At 38.5% G+C, this 24,960-nt stretch overlaps 1 protein-coding gene across 1 annotated transcript in view; it reads right to left on the bottom strand.

Annotated features, from left to right (window-relative positions):
- lrmda (leucine rich melanocyte differentiation associated) overlaps positions 1 to 24,960 on the bottom strand; it is a 238,561-nt gene that overhangs the window by 15,733 nt on the left and 197,868 nt on the right. Inside the window, exon 6 of the mRNA XM_011484417.4 lies at positions 24,641 to 24,725. Within this exon, the coding sequence (XP_011482719.1) occupies positions 24,641 to 24,725 (85 nt within the window). The remainder of the gene's footprint in view (positions 1 to 24,640; positions 24,726 to 24,960) is intronic.

The following is a 24,960-nucleotide window of genomic DNA, read 5'->3' as shown; positions in this document are numbered from 1 at the left end:
TGATTAACTGACAAAATGAACCTAAAACTGCTAAAAGTGTCATTAAAAAGACATCCAATTCACAGACCAGCTCAGCTTTAAATATGAAAAAGGAGTGTAAACATGCTCAACAACCATAATCAAACACTAACATTATCTTTTGATGCATGCATTACAGTTACAACCAAACACATGCCCGCTGGTTATCACTCATTCCACTTTAAACTCATGAAGGGAATTGAGTTTTGAGGCGCATGCACTTTAACTGTGCAAGATTACCATTGTAGGAGCTGATGGGGGGAAAAAAGTGAAATTAATTTCAGTGACATTTATTTCACACAGCCTTAGGAAAGTAGTGGTAACAGAGGCTCTGGAGCCTCAAGATAAGGAGATGATGGGTTTTTTTGGGGGTGGGGGATTTTTAAAGCATTTGTTCTAAAGGCATCCACTAACATCTAGTCAAAACTTACCTTGGATGTGGGGAGAAAAAAAACAACAAAATCCTTCAAGCACAATCGTGACAAGCTGATTATTTACTGCTAGATTTCATTTATCCTTGAGGGCACGTGAAGCCACTAATGACGCAAGTAATCATAAGTGCTCATTTTCTCTGTCAACATGTAGATCACAAATCACCACCCATGCACACCACACACTCTGACACTGATCGATTGTGTTCTTCATTACCCGCAGGATTTCTAATTAAAAGAAAACCACAGATAAGTGGTTCAAACCTCTGACCAAAATAGAAAGAAAAAGTGAAAATTGCAATTAGAGGTTTTACTGTGTTCGTTAATGGCACCGTTAATAACAGCGACTGGTGAGTCACTCAATGAAGGTTTAATCACTGGGACAGGATTCAATAACAAAAGAGCATAGGCTACTATTAATCACTAGAGAGTTATAACTTCACTGTTCATCTCTTTGACATTGGAGAAACCAATGAATTAATGATGCTTTCCATCTGAACACATTAAATAATAATTATCAGGCAAAACGGCATGAAAGAGACTTCATAATGAACCCCATTATCAGGTCAATTACAAACACAAAAACTATTGGGAGCAAAGCAGCTAGCCATTGCAGAAAGGACAGCTGCAGCCTTATCAGGTACCTTCCCTTGAAAATGTCTTGAGAAGTTGACAAACACTTAGAGGACATTGGAACTCTGACTGGTGTTTAGTCAAGCGTTCACTGAGCAACAGGGAGCACATTGAAAATTGGCTAGCAAAAGATAAATGACATGACAATGACAGTGTTTTGCTAGCTTTAAAGTAATGTCAGTCGCTAAGTGTCATGTTAACTAAACTCAAGTACACAGACAGGGATGGACTTCATGCACCGGTGGAGAGAATGGCATCTCGCTGCTTGTCAGTTGCAATTTCCGTCAAATCCCAGATAGCCGGTGAACTCTCCCTACTGGAGTTTTTACACATGGATACAAAGGTGCATTGATAATTCAGTTGAATCGTTCAGTATTGTCCTTAAGTAACACGTACAAAGGCTCATCATAAAGCTTTTCCCTTTCGCTGCACTCCTTTAGTCCTCCAGCTTTCTTTTGATGGAGACATCAATTACTGCACGGCTGCTACCAGACACCCTCTTACACAAACAGCCTGTCAACTTCCAGTGGGACGCATATCAATACTAATCCTAGGTTTTCACCTGCCGAACCCGGCTGCCTGCACATGCCACACCAGTGTGCCACGGGTTGGGTTTCACACTTCCTGTGCCCTTCAGACTTCAAACGCTTATTTCTTTCCATTTTGGTCCTGCTAACTGACTGGCCAGTCAAGCCCACACTGAGAGCCCATTATTACAGTCATTTCAGCGCCCATCCTGACGCCTGTTAGGCAGTTCTCTACCTGGGGCTCCTGCTCTCCGCCTGCCCGACTGAGTGCCTGGCCAGCCAAACAATGATTGGACATGACATGGTGACAGAAAACAATTGAGAAGGGCAATAGAAATAAAAGAACAGGGAGGCACAGAGACACAGGGGCAAAGGAAGGTGCGCATGTTAGCCGAGGCCCTTGTAGCATAGGGTGTGCCTATCAACACGGATAAGCATTAGTTGGGAACAGCATGTCACAATGATAGAGTGGTTGGATCACTCACATCAGGGCTTCATCTGACTGGAAGATATCAATCTCCAGGCCAAATCTAAAGGGACATGGTAAAATATCCTTTAACATGCTCCTCACTCATGCCTTTGTCTGTCCTGTTTCTGTCTCTTTCACAGCTGAAAATGTGCGTAACCACCATTGTTGGAGGAAAATCGACCATGCTCATTTTCACATCCCATTTCCTCTGTCTATAGCACTGACAGTCAAATGATGATGGGAAAAATGGTACCTTGACACGTGGCATTTAGCACAATTTGTCACTAAATGTTGCAAAAAGAAAAAAGTGAAAAAGCAAATCTCATTACATAGGATGAAGTAAGATGTTTGTTTTATATGTTTTATATAAAAACTCAATTATGACCTGACACATCCAGTCCTACTATTAGAAAGTAGATAAGAAAACATACAAATACTATGTTTAACATACAAATACTATGTTTTCTACTTACCCTAAAGAAATAAATAATTTGCTTGAAAGGATTTTCTTTATTACATCTTACATTGTAAATTTTACTTGGCTTTAGAAAATATTCTGACCTCCAGTAAAATGTCTATTTATTCTTTATTTACGTAGACATTATTTTACTTACAAAATTAAAGATGAAGATGAACCAAAACAACTTTCCTGAATCCTGGAACAGTAGTAATAGAGCGTAATGAGAGTGGAAGACATTTCAATCATTTGGTGCCTAGTAACAAAATACATATTTGCCAGATTGTCTATAAATTCTTGGCGCAGAAAAGAAGACCTGATAAATATGGCGTAGGATATATTGTGTAGTATGAGGCACTAAGTATTGTTTTAAGAGGAGAAAAGTAAAAAAAAAACATTTAAAAATAATTGTAACTAATGAAATTGCTGTCTACCTGATGGTGATAGCCAACCTAAACTTTTGAAAAGTACCGGTATACAATGAAAGGTGGTGTAAGGACAGCGCAGAATATAACAACAAAAACTATTCTAAATTACATCTAAAGAGCATAAACATAATTCTAATGAATGCATAGAAAATAATTGTGAAGTCATTTTTCTAATAACTGTTTTCTAATAACTCTATTTTCAAATAACTTTTGCTATATGAGATGCATTAACTACTCTTGAAGTGACATAAAATACAAATGATGCCAGATGAAGCTTTAGGCCTTAAGCTGCGTTTGCACCAAACACATTTTGCATGTCGGGGCGTCCAATTTCAATGTTAAGTCAAGTAACGTGTAATGTGTTTTGGGCATTGCGGTGCTATTAGGGCATTGTGGCGCATCAAGAATTAAAATATTTGAACTTTGAAAAAGAAGAAATACTGCATCAACCAATCAGGGACTCAGCTCATGATGTGGTCAGCAGGTGGAGTTCAAAACAAACATGGAGGAGAATCTAATTGTTCTCCTTCTGAACTTTATATTGATCTTATAGTCATCAAAACAGCAAAAAAAGGGTACTTTTTTTTTTCTTCCTCTGACTATTGTGGGACAGCAATTTGTCCAACTGGGTCAGAGAGAGACGGAGGTACTGCTGAAAGAGGTCATCATTTAGATGCAGCTCCTACAGTAAATGCTGAAGCTCACCGTACTGGGAGAGCCTCTGAATGACATCATGAAGCCAGACATGGCGACGTGTTTACCAACGCCTTTGTACAGATAAAGAGTAAATGCTTCCATGTACTCATGAGTCTGAAAACTTTGGACAGAAACTCCTCCCAAACGCAGCCAGAGCGTCAGGTTTATGAAAACAGATTTGAACAAAAGTCAGAGAATGTGAAATTGCCGTGTGAGTCGTATTCAATTCAAACACAGCACAACATATTTTTGTTTGGATGTGTAACCGCTGCAACCATAACAAAAGATCATGCAAATCATCAAGTACTGCTGAAATGATGTCAAATGAAGCTTAACATGATTTGCTGCTAGACCTTGAAATGATGGAGCAATGGCAGCCAATCAGATGCAACTGTAAGAGGCTGATGGGTTTGTGTTCTGGGGAATTTCTCTGGCTTCCCTGTGCTCCTTTCAGATGGATGGCTTTACTGTAACTCTATGCCTTTTAATTAATGTGAAAAACCCCCTGTTTATATGCAGAGATTAACCGGGAGGACAGAGAGATGAAGGTATGAAAAGATGATTAAGTGTGGATCCATTCCTCCAGAGGGAAATGATCTCGCCTCCTCTTTTGACCACTTCCATACCTCTCTATCCTCCGCCACCCTCAGTTTCCCTTCTCTGTGTCTTTCTTTAGAGTCTGCTCTTGTCCTTCCTCTTTCCTCATATCTTCCTTTCACTCTTTTTTTTTTTTTGGATTCACTGCCACTCCTCTCTCTTCATTTCTCCTCTCCTTTCCCTTTGACACTCTCGGACCGTCCTCAGCCCGCGCACATCCCCTGACAGGTAGAATAATAACGCTCGTACATCACTGCTCCGAAAAGTCCAATAACCTAAATCTTCACTTGCCACACACCCCAAGACTCAATTACTTTATTGACATGTAATCTTCATAAGGGGAGAAATATTGAGCATGTAAGGTCAGCCGGTTATGAAGACATATTATCATATTATCTGCATGAGGGTTGTAAGGGCTAGCACCTGACAAAGCTAATTATAATGGTACATGTTTCAGAGCTCAGAGCGTATTATCTGCTTGGCTGCTTGGTTGAGCCACAGCTGAGGTATAGATAAGAAGGGGATGAGATTTTCAACCTAATAGGGGTGGAATGTCATCTCAGGGCATGGGAATTAATGAAGCCAAATATTATCAAGTGCACATCACCTTACTGATGTCCTTGATTTGCTCAAAGCAGTTTTAAAGATTATCTTTCCACATAAAAAATAATAATAATACAAAATCAAGGAGAAATTTGATTTTTGGAAATGTTTTTTAACAGAAAAAATTTTAAAAAATGACTGGAAGGACAGATTCCTACTGATGTGTTATCAGTTACTTTCTGGAATTTTGAATAAAATAAAATGAATGTCTCTTTAATTTCTCCAGTTTAACAGCATATTATTTTAAAGTTTTAATTTATTCAAGATCTATATTAGATACAAGTGATTCAAAATAGAAGAAAAGGTTAACTACCATTTCATTTCAATTTTATAAAACAAAGGTAAATTATATAGCTAAATATGTTTAATGGACTTTATTTATTATCATGCCTTTAGACCAGGGGTCACCAACCCTGTGCCCGCGGGCGCACTGGCGCCCGCGAGCACCCCTTGTGGCGCCCGCAGGGATGCATCCAAAAAAAAAATGTTTTTTTTTTTTAATTGAAGTAAATTTTCAACAAACAACCACGGCATGTCTATCAATGACAACAATATCAATTCTGAGATAAAGGTAGACAAAAAAAACAAAAATGAAAACAAATATGACTTAAAAAATAATAAAGTAAGGGTCTATTACAAAAGTTTAAATAGATCAAATTAATTACACAATGTCTGGGCGTTCTTATGATTCATGTAATGTAAATATTTAGAGATTAGGTTGAGTAATCCAATAATGTGAGGTTTCACCTTTAAGAATTTACAAGTATGAATAAAATGCTTTGAAATTACAATCAGTACATTAATCGGAAAGTCCAGATTTATGTCAATTAATTGTAATCAAATTTTAATTGTATTCCAATTTAAAGGGTTAATGATGATATTTTTGGATTTAAGCCAATTATGAAAATAAGACCAAGACTTCTTTACATGCAAACATTCAAAGAAAAGATGTTCCACAGTTTCTAGATCATTTCCACAACAGACACAAAGATCACTGTCCCAGTTAAAGCGAGAATGTAAAAAATGATTGGAAGGGTATATATAATTTAACGGGAATGCTCCAAAAATGGCACTGCTCATATAGCAAATCAATATATTGTGGCGATCTGGGGGTTAGCCGCGCCTTCAGCTTCTAAGACTCATGGGAAGTGGGGAATCTTGATGTGTTAAATCGCTCACCATAAGTGAGGGAGCTGTGAGCAGAAGTGAGGTTAATGCTGTTTGGCTGGCAGTGGGGGTGTTCAAAATAAACAGACAGATATGATTTTCCGCTAACTTATGTGAGTGTCGTTTTCGACAAACCGGGGTTGTGCTTTACATGAGGCATGGGTAGCAGATTCAGACATGTCAAGTGGAGCTGCTTCTAAGTAAGAGGATAGTGAATCAAGACTTGAGCGCAACAGTACCGGCCTGGATAGTAGGGGTGGTGATTCAGTGCTTGCTATTAGTAATTGATGCACTTTACTTCTGCTATCATGAAATATATGGCAGAGTATGGAACGACCTGAAACTTGCGAATCGGCGTTCCCGCCTATGAGAAAAAGGCGCGCGTGTGTGAGGAGGAGAGGGGTAGTGGGCGCAGGTTGCGAGGTGAAACGTCGCATGGAGACCATTGCGCAACACCTGGATCATCGGGTGGCTTAAATGACTCAGCTCATTTTAATAATGTCATTCTTTACTAATTATTGCGGACATTTTCAATACTTGTCTGTATTTTCCATATACATTTATTTTTACGGTTGTTTAGTTGGTGATAGTTAGTTATAAATAAAGACAGCAGGTAATGCAGGCTGGAAAAAAGCTGCACTTTTTCAGACCATAAATAAACTATAGATCATTTGTTTATAAAAGTATTGAGGATTTTGGAGGATTTTTACTGTTGGTGTTGCACAAAATTAGAAAAATGCCAAATATTTTTGGAGTAATCCCAGTGATGAGCTCTGTGATTTAGTTTTTAATGTTTTATGAGACCTAAACATGATTTTCACAATAACAGGTTTTTAAATAATCATATCCCTCTGATACGTTTCACAAAGGCACACACAGGACCAAAGACACACACACAGGACCAGAGACACAGACAGGACCAAAGACACACACAAGACCAGAGACTCTCACAGATCACACACCAAGCAGAAATGAACTTATTGCTAAAAATGATGTCAGGAGTTGAGCTCTAAGAAAATGACAAAAGAGCAAAGAAAATGGAATAATTTGATTTATTATTTCTAATTATTAATATTTCCTGGCTTTGTTTGTTCATATTCGCATCATTTGACAGAATATATTTATTATTCTGGATTGATATTCCTGTCTGTTTTTATTCACATTTATGTTTAAAAAGTTAAAATTAAGTTAAAGTTTTAAAGGTTTAAAAGTTTAGCTTTAGTGTGTTCGATAAATATTTATCTTGTTTGGCTGCAACTTAAAGTGTGTTTTGGATTTAGGCCCCTTCTGCAACTGACTTTGACCCCCCTGTAATATGAGTCTAGAAAATTCATGCATATTTTTGTGTAAAATGAGCAAATAAAAATAGGGCACACAAAAGGAAGTCCTCAAATTGTGGGGTTTTTTTTGTCTTTTCTTTTTTTTTTTTTTTTTTTGGGGGGGGGGGGGGGGGGGGTAGGAGGTTTTTAGTGGCGCCCTTCATACCACTTACTGCCCATGAAATAGCCCTCGGTCTCAAAAAGGTTGGTGACCCCTGCTTTAGACTAATGTCTGTTTTTAGATGTTCATGCCTGTTTTTGACCAAAAACAGTGTGAAGCAGTTTTTTTAATAAAAAAATACCAAAAGAATGTGACGCAGTTTGCTTTTTTTTTTTACTCCATTTTATTAAAAAAAATGGTGTGACACAGTACCAAAGACCGACTTTGGTACTGTTAGTGTTAATGTTAGTGACACATATTCCAGACAAGAATGTGACGTTTAAAATAAACCAAATAAAACTTGACTTAGCTTTAAGCTTTGCAGTAGGTTTGCACATGAATCTTGGGAACAAACACAATTTTGACATACATCATTTAAATAGAATAAAGCTAAAGTAAAAACACAGAGCACAATTATAGCCCCCGGACACATAGTTTAATGGAATGAACGGAAAAAAAACACCTTTTTTTGGGGGTAAACCTTAAAAGCAGCCTCCAAAGTCCCGCCCATGTTCAGTCTTCTACCATCCCCCAGGCTCTTGTCGTGAAATCAATAAAATGCACACCCCAGCACTTTCTAAAAACGGCATCTATGATTTCTTGATTGTGATTGGCTAAACTATGCTATAAGCCAGTGTTTTTCAACCAGTGCGCCGCGGCACACTAGTGTGCCGTAGGAGATGGTCAAGTGTGCCGTGGAAAATTGCCCTCATTAATTGATCTAAAAACATTTCCCATCTCCAGGAAATCAGCTCTTTGTTCATCCAAACAGGTCCTGATAAAACACTGAGTAGTTAGGAATATGAAAGATCATGAAATACTTTTTTCTTTGTGTTTATTTGATTCTATTAAAGACATTTTTATAAAAATGACGGTAACGCGATTTAGCTGCAGCTATAACTGTTATCTGAAAAGTCCTGCAGCTTCTTGAAGGCTTAATCACATGTCATCAGTCTGACCAATCAGAAGTGTTTAAAGTATTCACTTCCTTGTTCCAATTTAGCTCATAACTCACTCAGTTCCAACAAAAATACCAGCTAAAGCTCGTCTTTAGCGGTGTAGCTTTCCACAGAATCCGGTATCAGACCGTGGAACAAGTGAACAAAACCATGAAGCTCAGAGACGCAAGTCTTTCTGCCGTTTTCTGGCAGTTTTAACACTACATCTCCCATGATGCGTTGGCTTAAAGGGACGGGACAGCGCCTCAGCGTACAATGAGTCGTCCTTGTTACACGTCTTGAAACCACAACAAACATACAGTTTGTATGTAACTTAAGTTTTATTACATCTTTTAGAAAAAACGTCTGCAACTTTCTGCTTTTTCTGCCACAATTATAATAAATGTATTTACATAAAAATGTAAATACATTTAAAAATGTATTTACATTTCTTTTTGTTCTATTGGAAACTTTGAAAAGTATCCCACTAAATAGTTCACTAGCATTCAATGTTGATATATAGGGTTCAAAGAGTGCAGTCTGACTGGTCGGCCCTCGCATGTTTTCACCTCACCAAATCTGGCCATCTGATCTAGACAACTGCCAAAATCAAGGGAATTAGAAGAAAAGATTATAGAATATTCTAAAAAGGCTCAGTGTTGAGGAAATATGTTTGCAATTAGCATAGGGGCTTCAAATACATTTTATGTGATTACATAAAATAATCCTGTTATGTATGTGCATGATATATTGTGCAGGTTTGGATCCCTGTTGTGTCGTCAAGGTATATATTTTTTCTTTACAGAAAATATACCTTCTTCCTAATACATTCATAAAGGCCCATTTGTTAAAAAAATATCTATTTTGTACAAATAAATTCTCTTCCAAAATCTTATTTAAATGAAAAGCCCCACATATAACCAAATTCTTCTGTTCAGGAACAAAAAGCAAAAAAAAAAGATTCCATCATCTCAGCCATCTTGCCCTCTGGCGATGTAAAATGCCAGAAAGTATTTTTGAATCAAATTATGATGGTGAAATAACTTGTCAAGTTACATTATGATGATAAGAAAACCTGCTCTGTCTTTTTAAAGGAACTTAATAAGCAAATCAAAGTGACAGATTGGCTGTTTGGACTTGGACTCCTTGAACTCTTTTTCAGTACCTGAGCCATAGAAGAGGCACAGGTCTAAAGATGACCTGAGCAGCAAAAATAAAATAAAAAAAATGTTTTCAAAATTTAAACTCATGCTCATTGATGCTGATGCAGTTTACCTGAATTTTCTGGTGAGTTTAAAGGGGGCGAGAAATCAATTTATCTTGATACCCCCCAATACACATACATGCAATTAAATAAAGCTTTTTTTGTGTTTTACGATTTACCTTTACTCTTTCTGGGATTCATTTCAACACAATAACATTTAAACTGAAACGGCTCAAGTTTATCGACACCCAATTTTTTATAAAAAAACTAGTAGAGGTTTCTTTGCTGCAAAAGAATAGGTGTTCCAGAAGATAAGTTCTATTTGTACGAATAATAATTGTCAATTAAACTCAATGGTGACCATTAAAATTTCAAATCTATTAGGAATCTGAATTACCTCATGTGGTTGTAACTCTTGTGCTATCTTAGATGACCCCACCCATTGACGTGTTCTCCCTACCATGACAAAGGTGGATAAAGGTGGAAAGATTCATGTAACCCATGGACACCAGTGAAGATCACAAATCATTGAAGAAAAAAGGTTCAGAGTGGGTCTAGATGACCCAACTCCCCACGTTAAAGTGCCTAGGATCGCACAAGGGTTAAACAGATATTTTTCCAATATTTAACAAATTAATAAATAACTGCAAAGTTTTTAACTTTTATTCTTGACATTCCGAAGTTCCTCTTTTACAAATGATACCTTATATTGTTGTGTGAGTCATTATGTAGTTGTGTGCATCTCTGGCCGACATTTTTAACCAAGTTGGTTTAGTAAACAAAACAATAAACAATCAACTAAATGAATTAAGATCCACTTTCTTGAATAATTAAGATATGCCATCCGTCTGATTGATTAATTTGTTAGATCCACAATCAGATCTTTACCCTTCACACTAAAATTGAATGACAAACGTTGTTCCATAACCCAAAGTGATAAACAAATTGACCTCAAACCTTATTCAATCTGTGAATTTCCTTCATCGTGCAATTAAAAGGATGGGATACTATGTAACATTTCTGGTGATAGTAACAACAAAGCCTCAGGATTCACTAAAATCTAATTCAGTCCCCGGTGACTATTCATCACAATTCATCAAAATGAGCGATAGCACGCATGTATGGATCCTGGTTCCTCACTGACTCCTTTGTTTCAAGGTGCACTCGCACAAACAGCAAGTGGCAACCATCTGCCACCGCCTTCCTAAAACGATGGCGATGGAATACACAAAATGACAACAGCCTTTCACCACAATTCAAATTGTTTTTTTGTTTTTTTACTTTGAATGATTTATGTTCTGCAGCTGTCCTAAGAATGACCAATGCAACTGAGGGGGAACAATATTTCCAAACAGCTTTTCGAAGACGCCTGGGACAAGTCTGCAGAATTGCGTGTATTTGACACTTTAGCAAAAGCAAGTAAAACCTTAAATAGACAAGTATGCAAATGAAATAACAGAATTTGAATATATATATATGTATATATATATATATATATATATATATATATATATATATATATATATATATATATATATATATATATATATATATATATATACATACATATGATTAACAATGGAGGAAAGAGTTGTAAAAAACATGGCTTCCAGCCTGATATGGTCAAATTGACAATTTATTGCAATAAAATGGACTTTAATGAAAAATTCAGCAATTAATTGGCCTGTATAATAACTGCAAACTGTCCACTTTATGAAATAACATTCAGCAAAAGATACAAATGCTTCAACTTTTGACCAAAAATCAACCTTTTAGTCGTCAGTAGTCTCTGAACTTACGTTTGTCTGTTTACTATGATGCAGGAATACCACCGCCCCTCAAAATTTAACGTAAAGATTTTAAAGTTTGAAGTTTTTTGCTTTAAACAAACATGAGAGAAGCTATGACACATCATTGTTATAGTCCTTGGAATAAATCCTAGGAACATTATGGTTAAGTGGGGCTCCGGCTGGTTTTGAAGACATTTTTCCCAGTGTTTTGACCTTGTTTTTGCTTTGATTTTTAGATTTAAACAGTTTTCTTTACATTTTTGACCTTTTATTATAAAACATAAAAAATGTTTAAATTGTTTGTGATTTTTAAAAAGAAAAAATGACAAAACGTATCACTCACTTGGAATAGAGTTTTTGGACAGTTTCAGGTTCATTGAGGAATTATAATGTAATATACTCAGAAACATATAAATGAACATTAAAACAATTAGCTGGGGTTGGACTAAAAAGATGGATATTAATCAATGCCACCAAAAAGCATTTTTAGGATAAATTAAAGCAGAAAAAAAGCTCATAAAGGCCCCAGACAACTAAGGGTTTATCAAAAAAATAAAAAAATAAAATAAAATCCTGACTAACTTTTCTTGCAGTACTAAAAGAACTAACAGAAATACTTTGGAATGGCTCAAAATCTGACATCTTTCCACCAAAAATTCCTGCTGTATACAGCAAGCATCAGTTTTAGAACTCATGGCACTCATGAGACTCTTTCCAAAACATCAAAAGGTAAAGAAGAAAAAACAATGGTGTCAGTGACACTTTCACAAACCCTGCACAAACAGAATTATTCACACACTGCAGGAGGAGTACCATTTGATAACAGAGAGATAATGACACTTGGTGAAAGGCAGCTTTTTTAAAGCAGTTTAGAGATGGCTTGTCAGACTTTGGCAGTCAAGCCTGTTGTGGAAGTTGAGGAGGTTATCTTGGCATTTTAATATAGCCTGTCTCTAAAGGACAAAAATGTCCTGGTGATATTCAGGGCTAGTAATAACATTGGCCAGTCTTAAAAACATATGGGCCCTTGTGCCTTTGAATGCTGGTGTGAAGTGTTTGCAAAGTGAAGCTTCTATGAATGATCACAGGCCCAGCTTGCTTGGTCCCCTTTCCCCGTCATCTATCTTCATAGCCAGGACTAAATGGATATTCATGTTACTGAGCAAATCCACTCCTGGGTGGAACAATATCGAATCATCTGACTCAGATAAAGGAAATGGAGCCTGTCCTATACGAGGGAAGCACTGTGATGCACTGAGATGTGCAGAGACCATGAAGGATTTCACACAGTTTTAGAAATATACATGAAGAAAATGGCTGAGCAACCAGAATTCTAACTTTGATTGCAAATTCTAATAGTGTAAACTTAGCAAAAAACGATATGATGTTTACATTTTTAAACATCTGATCATCTTTTGATCAATTTTAAAAGCATTCCCAGTAGTCTTTTAAGCATAATTATCCTCTTTTTAGCCCATTTCAGAAAAACTGTCGTTTTTTATTTTATTTTGTCGACATAGTGTTGTCGTTCACTGTTCACCCCATTCCCTTCAGGGGTGCAAATTTGTGAAATCAGCTTTCACAGATTTGCACAATTGGTTTGGCAGAGAGTTTTTCAACGGATGCCCTTCCTGACACAACCCTGTATTTAATCCGGGCTGGGGACCAGCACAGGGAGACCCAGACTTGGGCCCCCTTGTGGCGACATAGGTATGCTGTATGGCATAAGGACCCACACTAGATGAACACTTAGTTGAAGGGAACCCTGGTTTCCTGCGCACCAGTCCAACACCGAGACAACTGAGTGATCACCGGCTACAGCGCACCATCAACGAATGGTGTATTTTTTGAAATTACATCATATTTAAGGTGCACCAAACTATCAGACGCATTGAGCAAGACAAACGAGTCAGAGACAAATCAAATACAGTAGATCATTGAGACTGGAATAACTGTGTTCACAGAAACTCTAAAACTTGTTTGTAACGCGCTACATGTCAAATTAGAAGTATTGGCCACGTAAGCCAACTCCCAACCCTGTTGGTAAAACAGCTACATATTTTTTTATTTTTAGTTTATTTATTAAAGGGACAATGCATACAAAAAACAGTGTGAAGTGCCCTAAAAATAGAGAAAAACGGTAAATATGCAGGATTGTAGCCCAAGGTAAATTTATCTTCTGTCCCGTGCTGACCATGACCATCCACCAAGAGACTATAGATAAAATAAAATATATTAAATATAGTAAAAAAGTACATTGGTAACAGGAGATTGCGTAAAATAAAATGACATAAAATTAACATAACTTAGATTAAGTTTAAAATGGTTTAAAATACATAGTTACCCAAAGTATACATTAATAAAGTCGCCAAAATCAGAACAATACTATGACAACTATGAGCACTTTTCCCCCTAATGATTTATTTTGACTTTTGTTTAGGAAACAGTTTTTTGGCATTGTCCCTAGTGTTAGCTGTGAGTGCAAGTTTGGTTTTCCAGCAGCCACAATCTTAAATGTTTTGAGAAAGATGGAAGTGTAGAGTGTGAACTTGCTCTGGTGCTTCTGTTTCGTCTTTTTTTGACAAAGTCCTGAAGTGGGGGAGGAGCCGGACCGTGAAGGATTTTATAGACCAGAATGCAATCTGCACGTTGAATCATATTGTCGAAGCTCAGGAGATTGTGTTTCTGAAGTATTTTACAATGATGTTAGTCTTTTTGACAATTTTTTTTTTAACTTGTCCTGTCCAACAGCTGGGCAGGCAGATGAGAACTGAGGGCCTCTTGTGTTGGACATATTTTATTTTAACAATAGGGGTTATTAATCTTCAGACAAACCAAAGGTATGTCTGAATAAACCCCTTTTGTGATTGAGGCCAAACTTTATTAATTTCAACCATGTTTGAAAATCTTTGGTGTTGGACCGGACGGAAAAGGAAAGAAGGGAAGAAGAGAGAGGGATGTTAGAGAGAGGGGGGTGTAGGACGGTGATAGTGGGAGGGGAGGGGGGATAAGACCATGAAGCAGCATAAAGCAACAAGTTTACTGGTTGTTTATCCTTACGGTAAGGTTCAAATGTAGTACAAAAAGGGCGGGGCCTGTCCACACACACACACTCAAATGTTATCAACACACCTGCTAGCTGCAAAAATTGTCCACTTGTCAACATGTACACAAAACAGATAGTGTTCACACACGCATACTTATGCCTTAAAACCAACTAGTGTGAAATATTTCATTCATTCAATCACGCAAACTGTTAGTGCAAAGGTGAGCTAACACCAGTGCTCAGGTGAGTGTTTATGTTCTTCTAAAATGGATGGTGGAATGTGAAAAGAAGGAGGGAGAGTGCCCAGCCATCCCCACACCAAGACCCCCGCCGCAGCAGCAGCGGCAGCCGAAGCCCCCCCAACGCCACACGGGAGCAGTTAGGGAACAACCGCCCCCCGGGCGACCAAATCCGCCACACAGGCCAGGGCCAGCAGGACCGCCGCGAGGCCCCAGGGGACAGAGAGCAGAGAGGCACGGGGGGAAAGGGAGTACCGCCCCAGCCCAACCAGGAGAGCAGCCGCACCGGGAGAGCCCAACGCAGGGCCCCACCGGAGAAGGATGCCCACAGCCCCAGACAACCACCCCATTTAACGCAATTAAAATAACACCCACCAAACCTCTCAGAATTGCCTTGACATCAGTAGACCAGAATGAATCTAAATATATGATGATTTATATTATAAATCATTTTTTGAAAAGAAAATTAAGGCTATTGTGTGTGCCTTATAGTGGGAAAACTACAGCATCATCAGAAAAAAACCACAAGAACATGTTAAAAGCACCAAAAACACAATTTTTATTGGAGTGGCTCTTTAAAGTAAAGGCCAAGTCACACAGCCACAAAAAATGACATTTCAAACATTTTGCCTGGAGGAAAATTGGTCATGTCTTTTTGTGAAATATTCACAGACGTATCACGATTGAACCCCGTTAAAACCACATAAGAAGTACGAACAACAAATAAATCAACGTAAGACATGAACCGTGCGCTGCTGTATGCTATTCCTTTGTGATTTGTACGTCAATAACATAATTTTGACATGATATGCGTGCCATATACAAGATATAAGTTATACATCGGTGTTACATACATGCAAAGTCTGTTAGACATTCGTGGGACGCTTGTGGAAATCCTCAAATTTGCATATGCATCTTGCAAAAATGACTCAAAATTGCGTAAGATTTACGCAATAATTGTGTACAAACTACGTAAAATATGCATATAATGCGTAATTCTCAACAGACCATAAAATTTTAGACAGATGAAAACCGAATTCACGTAAAGATCCGTCACGAATGGCGATTGCCAGAAAGGTTTATGAATCATTTATATCACGCATGTATCACGAAAGACTGAAACTTCATTGATAGAAAACTGTACGTAGTGGCTGTGTGACACCGCATTAAGGTATTATTGTGGTTCAGTTTATGTGCATCTACTATGATTTATGTGACACCGTATGAGATGCCAATAGGACATAAAGTCATAAAAGCTAAACTTGGAAACTCCATAAGTTAACCAACTGTAAGCGCTGTGAGGTAATGAAACCTTCAAGCTGTGATGAGTGTTTGAGGAACACTTTTTATGAGCACAGTACCTGGGAAGAAGGCCATGTCTCCACATGAATCCACCAGAGTCTGAGGTAGAGGATTGGCGTTTAACTGGCAGACAGATCTGAATGTATCCCAGTCTGTGTCATTTGTCAGTGATATTGAGCGCACACATCATCTGCAGTTTGTTTTTCTGCAACAACTTACGGAAAACAGCCCTGCAAAGGATCCTGTGGGAGAATCTGGAGGAAAAGCTTCCACTTTGTCGTTTCCATATGGCTCATTTTGGTTGGGGGGGGGGGGGGGGGGGGGGGCAGCAAGACTCCTTTGTTTAAGAATGATGTTTATCAGGGGACAGATCCTGCTGTTATAATCATTACGAGGCGGTGTGAAACGTCTTGCAGAACACGCACGTACCGTCTAAAGGGAGATGTTGAAAGTGCTCTGTCTTTTCTCACCGAGCTCCAGAGAGGACATTTCCACAGTCGCAGAACACGGCGAGGCAGTCCAAACCAGAAAGGGGAAGATTGTCAGCAGAATGATGAAAGTTTTCATTGTAGCCACGGAGTGACATCAAACAGAGCTGAGGTATCACTCAAGATAAGCATGGAAAACACTGGTGTGCTCTGACACGACACAGCCGAGAAGCAGATGTCTGAGCTAATGTATCAATTCATTTACAGAAAAATGACTCCCAGGCACGTGTGTTCACTTACACAAGCAAACCTAATAGAAAAGCCAAACGAATTTGTGCAATTAAAGATAATGCAATAAGCTGATAAACAAGCAACAACAAGTCAAAGGGGAATTTCTCTTTTGGTGCATTAACATGTTTTAAAGTCTTGAGATTCTGTTTGCTGTTTTACAAAGTGAAAAGTGAACATGAAGTCCTCAAGCAGACAGGCAACCTTTGCTTTTATAATAATAACGCTAAGCTTCAACACTCGCAGTTTAGTCAGCCATTAGTCATGTATCCCATCCAGATGTCTGGTGAGGGAGAGGAGGGGAGGAAAAAGCAGCAGGTGTAGATATCTCTGAGCCCAGCTGAGCTCTAAAAGGCAGAGCTTAGCACCCACAGCTCTGTCATCTGGCCTCTCCCCTGCCTCCACCAACTTCACGACAGCCCATTCCTCATCATTTACCCCTTTTTGGCAAAGCCCAGAGCCCTTCTAATGAGCTGATCTGAATGCTTCCAGATGTTTGTTTATTTGTTGTGCAGCAACTGTAAAACAGTTTACTCTTGGCTTGGATCAGTTCCCGCTGCTCAGTTCAGTTGGGGGGGGGGGGGGGGGGGGGGGGGGGCGTGGGGAGCGGCACTGTAGTTGGAGCCTAGATCGCCTCCATATGTAGTAAAAGCTAACTTCCATAGAAATATGAGGTTCCCCATGGGGATCATCTCATTTTCCCCCTTTCTGTGCTGCTTTCAAGGCTGCCTTCCCCCTGGGATTTGAACAACAGTTGTGCCGTTTAAGATGCATAAACAGTAACTGGAAGCTGGCCTAGAACAACAGCATTGATAGGGGCCCATGCTTGGAAGACATGTTTTCTAGGAGTTCAGTGTTGTTGAAGCTAAAGCGAAGCCTTAGAGAGTTTGCTCGTACCCAAAAATACCAGAAAGTAAACATTGGTTTGATGTTGTAAAATATAGAGCTGTAACGAGTATACAAATAATCGTATATTCGCGATCTGTTTCAGAAAATCTGAGTATGAATATTTGCAACGCGCGATCTTCATAAATTTAGGGAAGTGTAGTAAAAATACATGGGTATCCGGAAAAACAGACAATCGCGATGTGTTTCCAAAAATATGAGAATAAATATTTGCGAAGCTGCGATCTTAATCACTCTAGTAGAGTATAGTAAAAATACACTTCAGAAAATAAAATTATCTCTCCAATGTTTTGATGTTGTAATACATAGGGCTGTAGCAAGTATCCAAAAAAATCGGATATTTGCGATTTGCTTCTGAAAATCCGAGAATGAATACTTGCAACGTTGCGATCTTCATAAATTTAAGAAAGTGTAGTAGAAATACTCGAGTATCCGAAAAATCACATCATCGTGTACTGTTTCCAAAAATATGAGAATTAATATTTTCAAAGCTGCGATATAAATCATTCTAGTAGAGTAGGGTAAAAATACACTTCAGAAAATGTAATTATCGCTCTAATATTTTGATGTTGTAATACATAGGGCTGTAACAAGTATCAGAAAAATCGCATATTTTGCGATCTGTTTCCAAAAATATGAACAAGAATATTTGCGATGTCCCGACCCTTATAAATCTAGTAGAGTAGAGCAAAAACAATTGTCAGACATTGTAACTGTCGTTCTAATGGTTTGATGTTGTAAGACATAGGGCTGTGATGTGTATCCGAAGAATCGGACATTCAAAATTTGTTTCTGAAAATATAAGTATGAATATTTGCAATGTTGTGATCTTTATAAATCAAATAGTTTAGGAAAAATACAATTCAGAAAATGTAGTTACCACTCTTAAAAATATTTTAAAAATATACATAAAAGTAAAAAAAAATGGATTAAAATAAAAAAAGAACAGAAGAATAGAATAAAACTACAATGAATATGAATATAGGACTATTATAAAACCCCTATGAATAATTTCCTCTATCGGTGTAACGAAGTCATTTTTATTGGAGCGTTTCTGTGTCTTCATTTATTATCTTCTTGTCAATGATCTACTGGAAGGTCGAGAACATTTTAAAGATTTGCTCTAAAATGATCCAAAGCAGCAGTGATGCTTATGTTTTGTTTCACTGCCGAAGTTAACCAGGAAGTTGACAAAAAAACTTTAGAGTGCAACATTGAATAAAGTGACAAATATCGTTTCTTTTTTTTTTTTTTTTTAACTTGTCCTGTCCAACAGCTAGGCAGGCAGATGAGAGCTGAGGGCCTCTTGCGTTGGACATATTTTACTTTAACAAGAGGGGTTATTAATCTTCAGACAAACCAAAGGTATAACTGAATAAACCCCTTTTGTAATTGAGGCCAAACTTTATTAATTTCAACCATGTTTGTAAATCTTTGGTGTTGGACCGGAAGGAAAATGAAAGAAGGGAGGAAGAGAGAGGGATGTTAGAGAGAGGGGGGGGGGTGATAGTGAGAGGGGGGGGGGGGGGGGGGGGGGGGGGGGTAAGACCATGAGGCAGCATAGAGCAGACAGGTTTACTGGTTGTTTATCATTACGGTACGGTTCAAATGTAGTACAAAAAGGGCGGGGCCTGTCCACACACACACTCAAATGTTATCAACACACCTGCTAGCTGCAAAAATGTCCACATGTCAACATGTACACAAAATAGATAGTGTTCACAAACAGAACAGCTCTGGTCAGGCCTTGACGGGACCGAGGCAGCCAACCGGCCGAGGCAACCACCGATTGCCTCAGTGGAGACCCCGACCCGTCAGCCCCCCCTCCCCGTACCAATAATGGCCCCCCCTCCCCCCCCCCCCCACAGGACAGGGCCGACTAGCCCCCCACCCCGCTCCACCCCAGACCCCGCAGCCGAAGCGGATGACACCCAGAGCGACCAGGGGCCCCGAGAGGGTTGTCCCGTCCCGTCCCAGAGCCAGGGAAGGGCCGATCCCAGCCCCAGGTGCAGATGGGCAGCACATCCAGCGCCGCTGCCCCCCCGAGCAGGGCCCCCCGCCAACACCCCCAGCACGTTTCTTTCTTTCTAAAATCTTTCTGTTTTCACCCATTATGCCTTGTTCTGATCTCCTGTTTGAAATAAAGATATAAATGATTGTGTTTAAACACTCATTAAATTTTCATCAAGTAAAAAGACAAACAAATAGTAACCATTAAGACATATTTAGATTAAACAGTAGGAATTGTGTTTCGATATCTGAATTGTTGATCTTGATTTGACAATTGATTTGGATCACCACCTAAGCATCGATTCACAGCCCTAATATTTGTATAAACGATTCATAATACTGAAAAAAGTACATGATATTTACTGTGATATGTAGGATTTCAAAATCAATAATATTATAAAATGTCAAATTAATAAATAAAACTGGAAAAAAAGATGCATTTTGGACTGTTGCATAATTCTTCAAGCGTTCTGAATGTTTTATTTGCCGATAATAATCCGCCATTACCGTGACTGACAACAGCTAAAAAAACGTTTTCTTAACGTTTTCTTACCTAAGCATTACTTCATCTGCCTAAATGGTTGGGCCAATACATTGTCATTGTAGCACAGGAGGTGTCCCGGTGTCAGCAGTTGGGGGTTAACTGAGTGGTGCGGCACACTGAACTTGAGGCTGAGACTCCATTTTGGTCTGCTAAATTCAGAGTTGAGCTGGCAGTTCAACCAGCTCTGAGAGTTAGAGTCAAGGTGACAGTAGTGTAGGATCCTCAGGCCCCTCTGCCAGACTGCATACTTCACTCCTATCTGTGTCACGGCTTTGCCAAAACGTACAAGACTCCCACCATCCTCCTTCACTGTGTCTTTTGTCTCATTCTGTCTCGTCTTTAAGCTCTTTTTTTTGTTTCTTAACTGTTCAAAGGTATATACTACTTATTTTTCTCCTTTTCAGTATAATTTAGCTTTTTATATATATATATATATATATATATATTTCTTTTTGTTTCCTCCAGGTTAACTCCTCTAACAAACCAGACAGGAGCTCTGTTTTTGTTTCCTACCCCTCCCTCTGTGACCTGCCTATGCTGCCCTTCTTTGAGAGCTCATGCGTTGGTGTAATAAGCTGTGACACCCCTGGCTCTGGGGCTTCAGGTGACATGGTGGTGGGGTTAGGTACAGACGACTGAAAGGGGGAAGAAAAAGCTCTATCCACGCAACCAGGAGGGGGATGTCTTAAATATAGCTTATCTGACAGCATCTGCAAAAGTCAGCATAGACAGTTTCAGCTTTTTAACTCTTTTGTATTGATTTTTCATAGTCTACTGAAGGTGAACCTAAAAGTGGATTTTATTGTAGAATCCCTCATTATTAGAGGCTAAAATAAGGGCTTAGCATGTCAGAAAAAGCTAAACTTACAACAAATATAACCAAAGAAAAGACGTTTGAATGAAGAAACAAATAAGTTTAAAGACCCAATCATCTTTGGATCTATTTTTAAGCGTTCCAATCGGTCTTTTTATTATGATTAGTTAGCTAAAATAAAAAAATGAAAAACTTGAGTCGTTTGCTTGGAAAAAGTTTCTGCAAAGCGGCAGTACTAGGTAGAAATTCACCTCTGACTTGTGGATGGGAACATTGACATGGAGCAAGCCTGCCCCCACTTCCCATTACCCATGACTGACAGCTCTTTACATGCTTTCCTGCTAACTTACAGCCCCTCACACCTAATGCCGAGCAATATTGGCGCTATCCCAGAAAACAAAGATAGACATGGATCTAGTCATCTACAAGTGAATGCATCAGAATAGCCATTTGAATAAAGAAATACTCAGAAACACATTTTTTAATCTTTAAATGTGAGAAATACGGCACAAGTACATGTTAAAACCACCAACTGGAGTGGGTATTTAATTCACCATGTGTGTTGAAACAAGATTTACAGTGAACTACGGTACATAAGGTATTGTTGCACATTGTTTCACTTCTGTTCTTTGTTTGGAAGATTTAACTCTAAAGGCTTTAGTTTACTGTCGCCATAATTTTCTCTGCAGCAGCCCTGCTTTGTTTTCCTTAAACAGTCCCACTGTGACCGCCCCCCCACACATAAAGAAAACCCAACAACTTTTAAGAAGAGTAGATAAAAACGCGGGGCAACAGAAAGAGCGGCCGGCGAGGCTTCAGACAGGGACATGAAGTGGAGGTGAAGGGCGAAGATGAGGGCTGTGTTATCTAAGACTGCAGCGCTGCATCATAAAAATAACAAATGGCGACTGTCACTGTTGCTCAGATCTTCGACAGAGGGGAAAAATATTTCATGTGTCAGGTCTTCTCACCTTTAAATGGGCTGTTCTTAACAGGTCTTATTTTGACAAAGCACAAGGCTTTGTGTCCTTACATAAGATAAGAGGAGCCGCCACCCTGCCTTCTATGACACAGATCTGTCCATGGCACTAAAAATGGCACCACTAGCCTCCTGCGTTCTGCACAGCGTAGGGCCACTCACCGCTGAAACAAGCTACACTCCTACGCATATAATCGGTTTGTTAAATAAAAAGGAAAACAAAGCTGGTGCCTAAGTCGTTTAAATGGGTAAATCTATGTTCATATATAAAAGCCATAGAGGGAAGGGGGGCAGCAGAGGATGCCAATACTAGTACTTTTATACTTATTTGCAGCTTTTAAAACCTTTTTTCTTTTTAGCTTCTTGAATCTCTTCTTAAAGGAAACACAATGATTTTTTTAATCAATTAAAGTTTTAACTAACGTCTAAGGGGTCTGTAACACTTTATATGCATATCAGCAAAGCTTTTATATGACATAGGACTTATCAAGTATAACCAATTACTTTACATTAAAGGACAAAATGATGTTCTAGTAGGTAAATCATAACAATTATACTATTACCAATATTCCATCTTTCAGGTTTATATAAATCTGTCAATGTATCTCAAAAATAAACTGTTTTTCTCTTAGTAACAATGCTAGGAAGTAGTATTAATGATCAAAATCCATACCTCAAGTAATACATTGATTTGTTTTTCTTTTCTACGGTACTTCTTATTTTTTATGAGCAATACCGTATAGTCCAGTTTGGTTCGGTATTTTGAGTGTTTCCATTTTAAAATGAACCCATTAAGCCAGACCGAACCCTACCATTTTTGGGCACCCGCTGGTTGTAGGTCCATAGAAAAATAGATCGGACCAGTTAGGGCAGAGCTACTGTTGTCACACGATAAAGTCTGTTGATTGGTGGAAGGTCATTATGACAAAAGAAAGTCTCAAACCAGCCAGTGTATTCCTCTTTGCCGCCTGCATCTTCTCTCAAACAACATTCAATTGTACATTACAAAGTACCGAAAGTCAAGCAGGAAAAAAATGAGCTGCTGGATGACCTCCATCTTTGTTTTTTGTAGCTACTATGATGCAAATCTATGCAATAGGTCCAGGATGCGCCGTGATGGTCAAACTTTGAGTGGAAATGCTTGCCGGAATTGCCTGGACCATTCTAAAGCGGACCAGACCGGATCACTCAGTGGAAACGAGGCTTAAGTGGCCAACTTTTCAGATCAGGTTTAGTGAATCTGCATCAAAAGCCTGGACACAACCATAAAAAAAGTGATATGCAAGATGATATAACATGTCTGGAGTACAACTTTCAATTTCATCCAGGCTTGAGTCTTTTAGAACAGCGGGTTTGAGTGCTGTCCATTGGCCAGGATTTATGAGTTCAACCACATGCATAGTCCCAACCAGATGTTTTATTTTAAAAACTCAGCAGAATATTTCTCCAATAATGCAGAGTTTTCATTTTAAACTTTAAAAATGCAACTTAATCAGTAGTGCTATCACACTCACTAACTAGAGCAACCCCAGACCACTGCTGCTTATACAATCTGCTGAACCTGTTTAGGACATTATTATCAGGATTCTGAATGAAAAAAATTTAGCCAGAAGTGGGTTAGACATATCGATGAGAATTTACTCCACCCAACCCAACAAGTTTTAAACTTGAGCTATAGAAAACTCAAAAAAAGAATAAATTCTACTTTTGATGTATTTTCAATCTGTCAATTAAAAAACCCCACAACTTTAATAATTCTAACTCTAAATGTTCGACTTTCACTATGGTAGTCATTGGCAAACAGCTTATTTTTTAAACCAGCCTCTAGTGGTCATTTGGGAAATTGCAAGTCCCATCAAATGTTGCAATTTTCCAAATGAAAACAAGGGGCTTGTTTCAAAGAAAGCACATACTTGATGCCTGGACCAATATGCTTCCAAAATAGATGTAGGACCCTTTTAAAACAAAAGCTCGTTAATTTTTTAAATGGTGCAGAACGTTTTTATGAATCTAATTTAAAAAAAAAACATCTTTAAAAATGTAAAAATGTAGGTTTTGGAAAGCAAATTGATAAAACAATTTTATTCTTTCATGTTACATGGTGAAATAAAAATCTATGGAAATGAAACTCAGGTCTTTGAACTTCAATCTCAGCTGGAAAACTGTTGCAAAAGTAGCAGATGGCCTTCACACATAATTCAGAACAATGTTTGATTTCAATGAATGTGTTGCATTCTTTCTGCAGTGAAGCATTAGATATGAAGATTCTGCTGCATAATTACATGAACACCAGATCAATACGAGGCCTAATCAATGTCTGGTATCAGCAGATCAAGGATGCTCAGTCCTGTACATGTGCTCCCACGCATTCAACTAAGATTTAAGATCAAAACTATTCCCACTATCAACACATCGTGCAGATGGAATAGGGTTCAATAAGTGGTGGATAACTCGATTTCAACTTTGTCTCAAGTTCAACAGATTCCCACTCTCTGCATCTATAAAGGTTACGGCTCCCATCTACATAATCCATGGGTTCATTAATTTTATGTTTTCTGATGCATCTTATTTTTTTTTAAGAACTATAGACTTTCTGGCTGAAAAAAAAACATTAAAGCAGAAAAGGGAGTTTTTGCATTTGCATTACCTTTGTGGTTCTTGGCATCTCTGGATCCTCGGGGTAGAGGGGTGTAGGGCAACGAGCAGCTTCCAGATCCCGCCTCATTAGGAACCTAGGAGAAACAAAACCAACAAAAAGAGCCATCTTTGAGAGGACAATAGGTCTGGTAGATCTTCAAATGACAAAAACACGACATACGTAATAAATTTTGTAAAAGTGCGGCAGACGCATCTTGCAGCTGCAGTGATGTGAGATCGATTAAGGGTTTTATTCACATTTGAGGGGAGGACGGCGTTGCTTTCATTATCGGCAGGCTTTATACTGACCTTCCCAAACTCTTTCCAAGG

The sequence above is a fragment of the Oryzias latipes genome, chromosome 15 (genome assembly GCF_053564925.1).
Source record: "Oryzias latipes strain Hd-rR chromosome 15, Olatipes_Hd-rR_3.1".
In the NCBI taxonomy this organism is placed as follows: Eukaryota; Metazoa; Chordata; class Actinopteri; order Beloniformes; family Adrianichthyidae; genus Oryzias; species Oryzias latipes.
The sequence above is the reverse complement of the archived record's forward strand: the minus strand, read 5'-3'. Positions and strand labels throughout refer to the sequence as shown.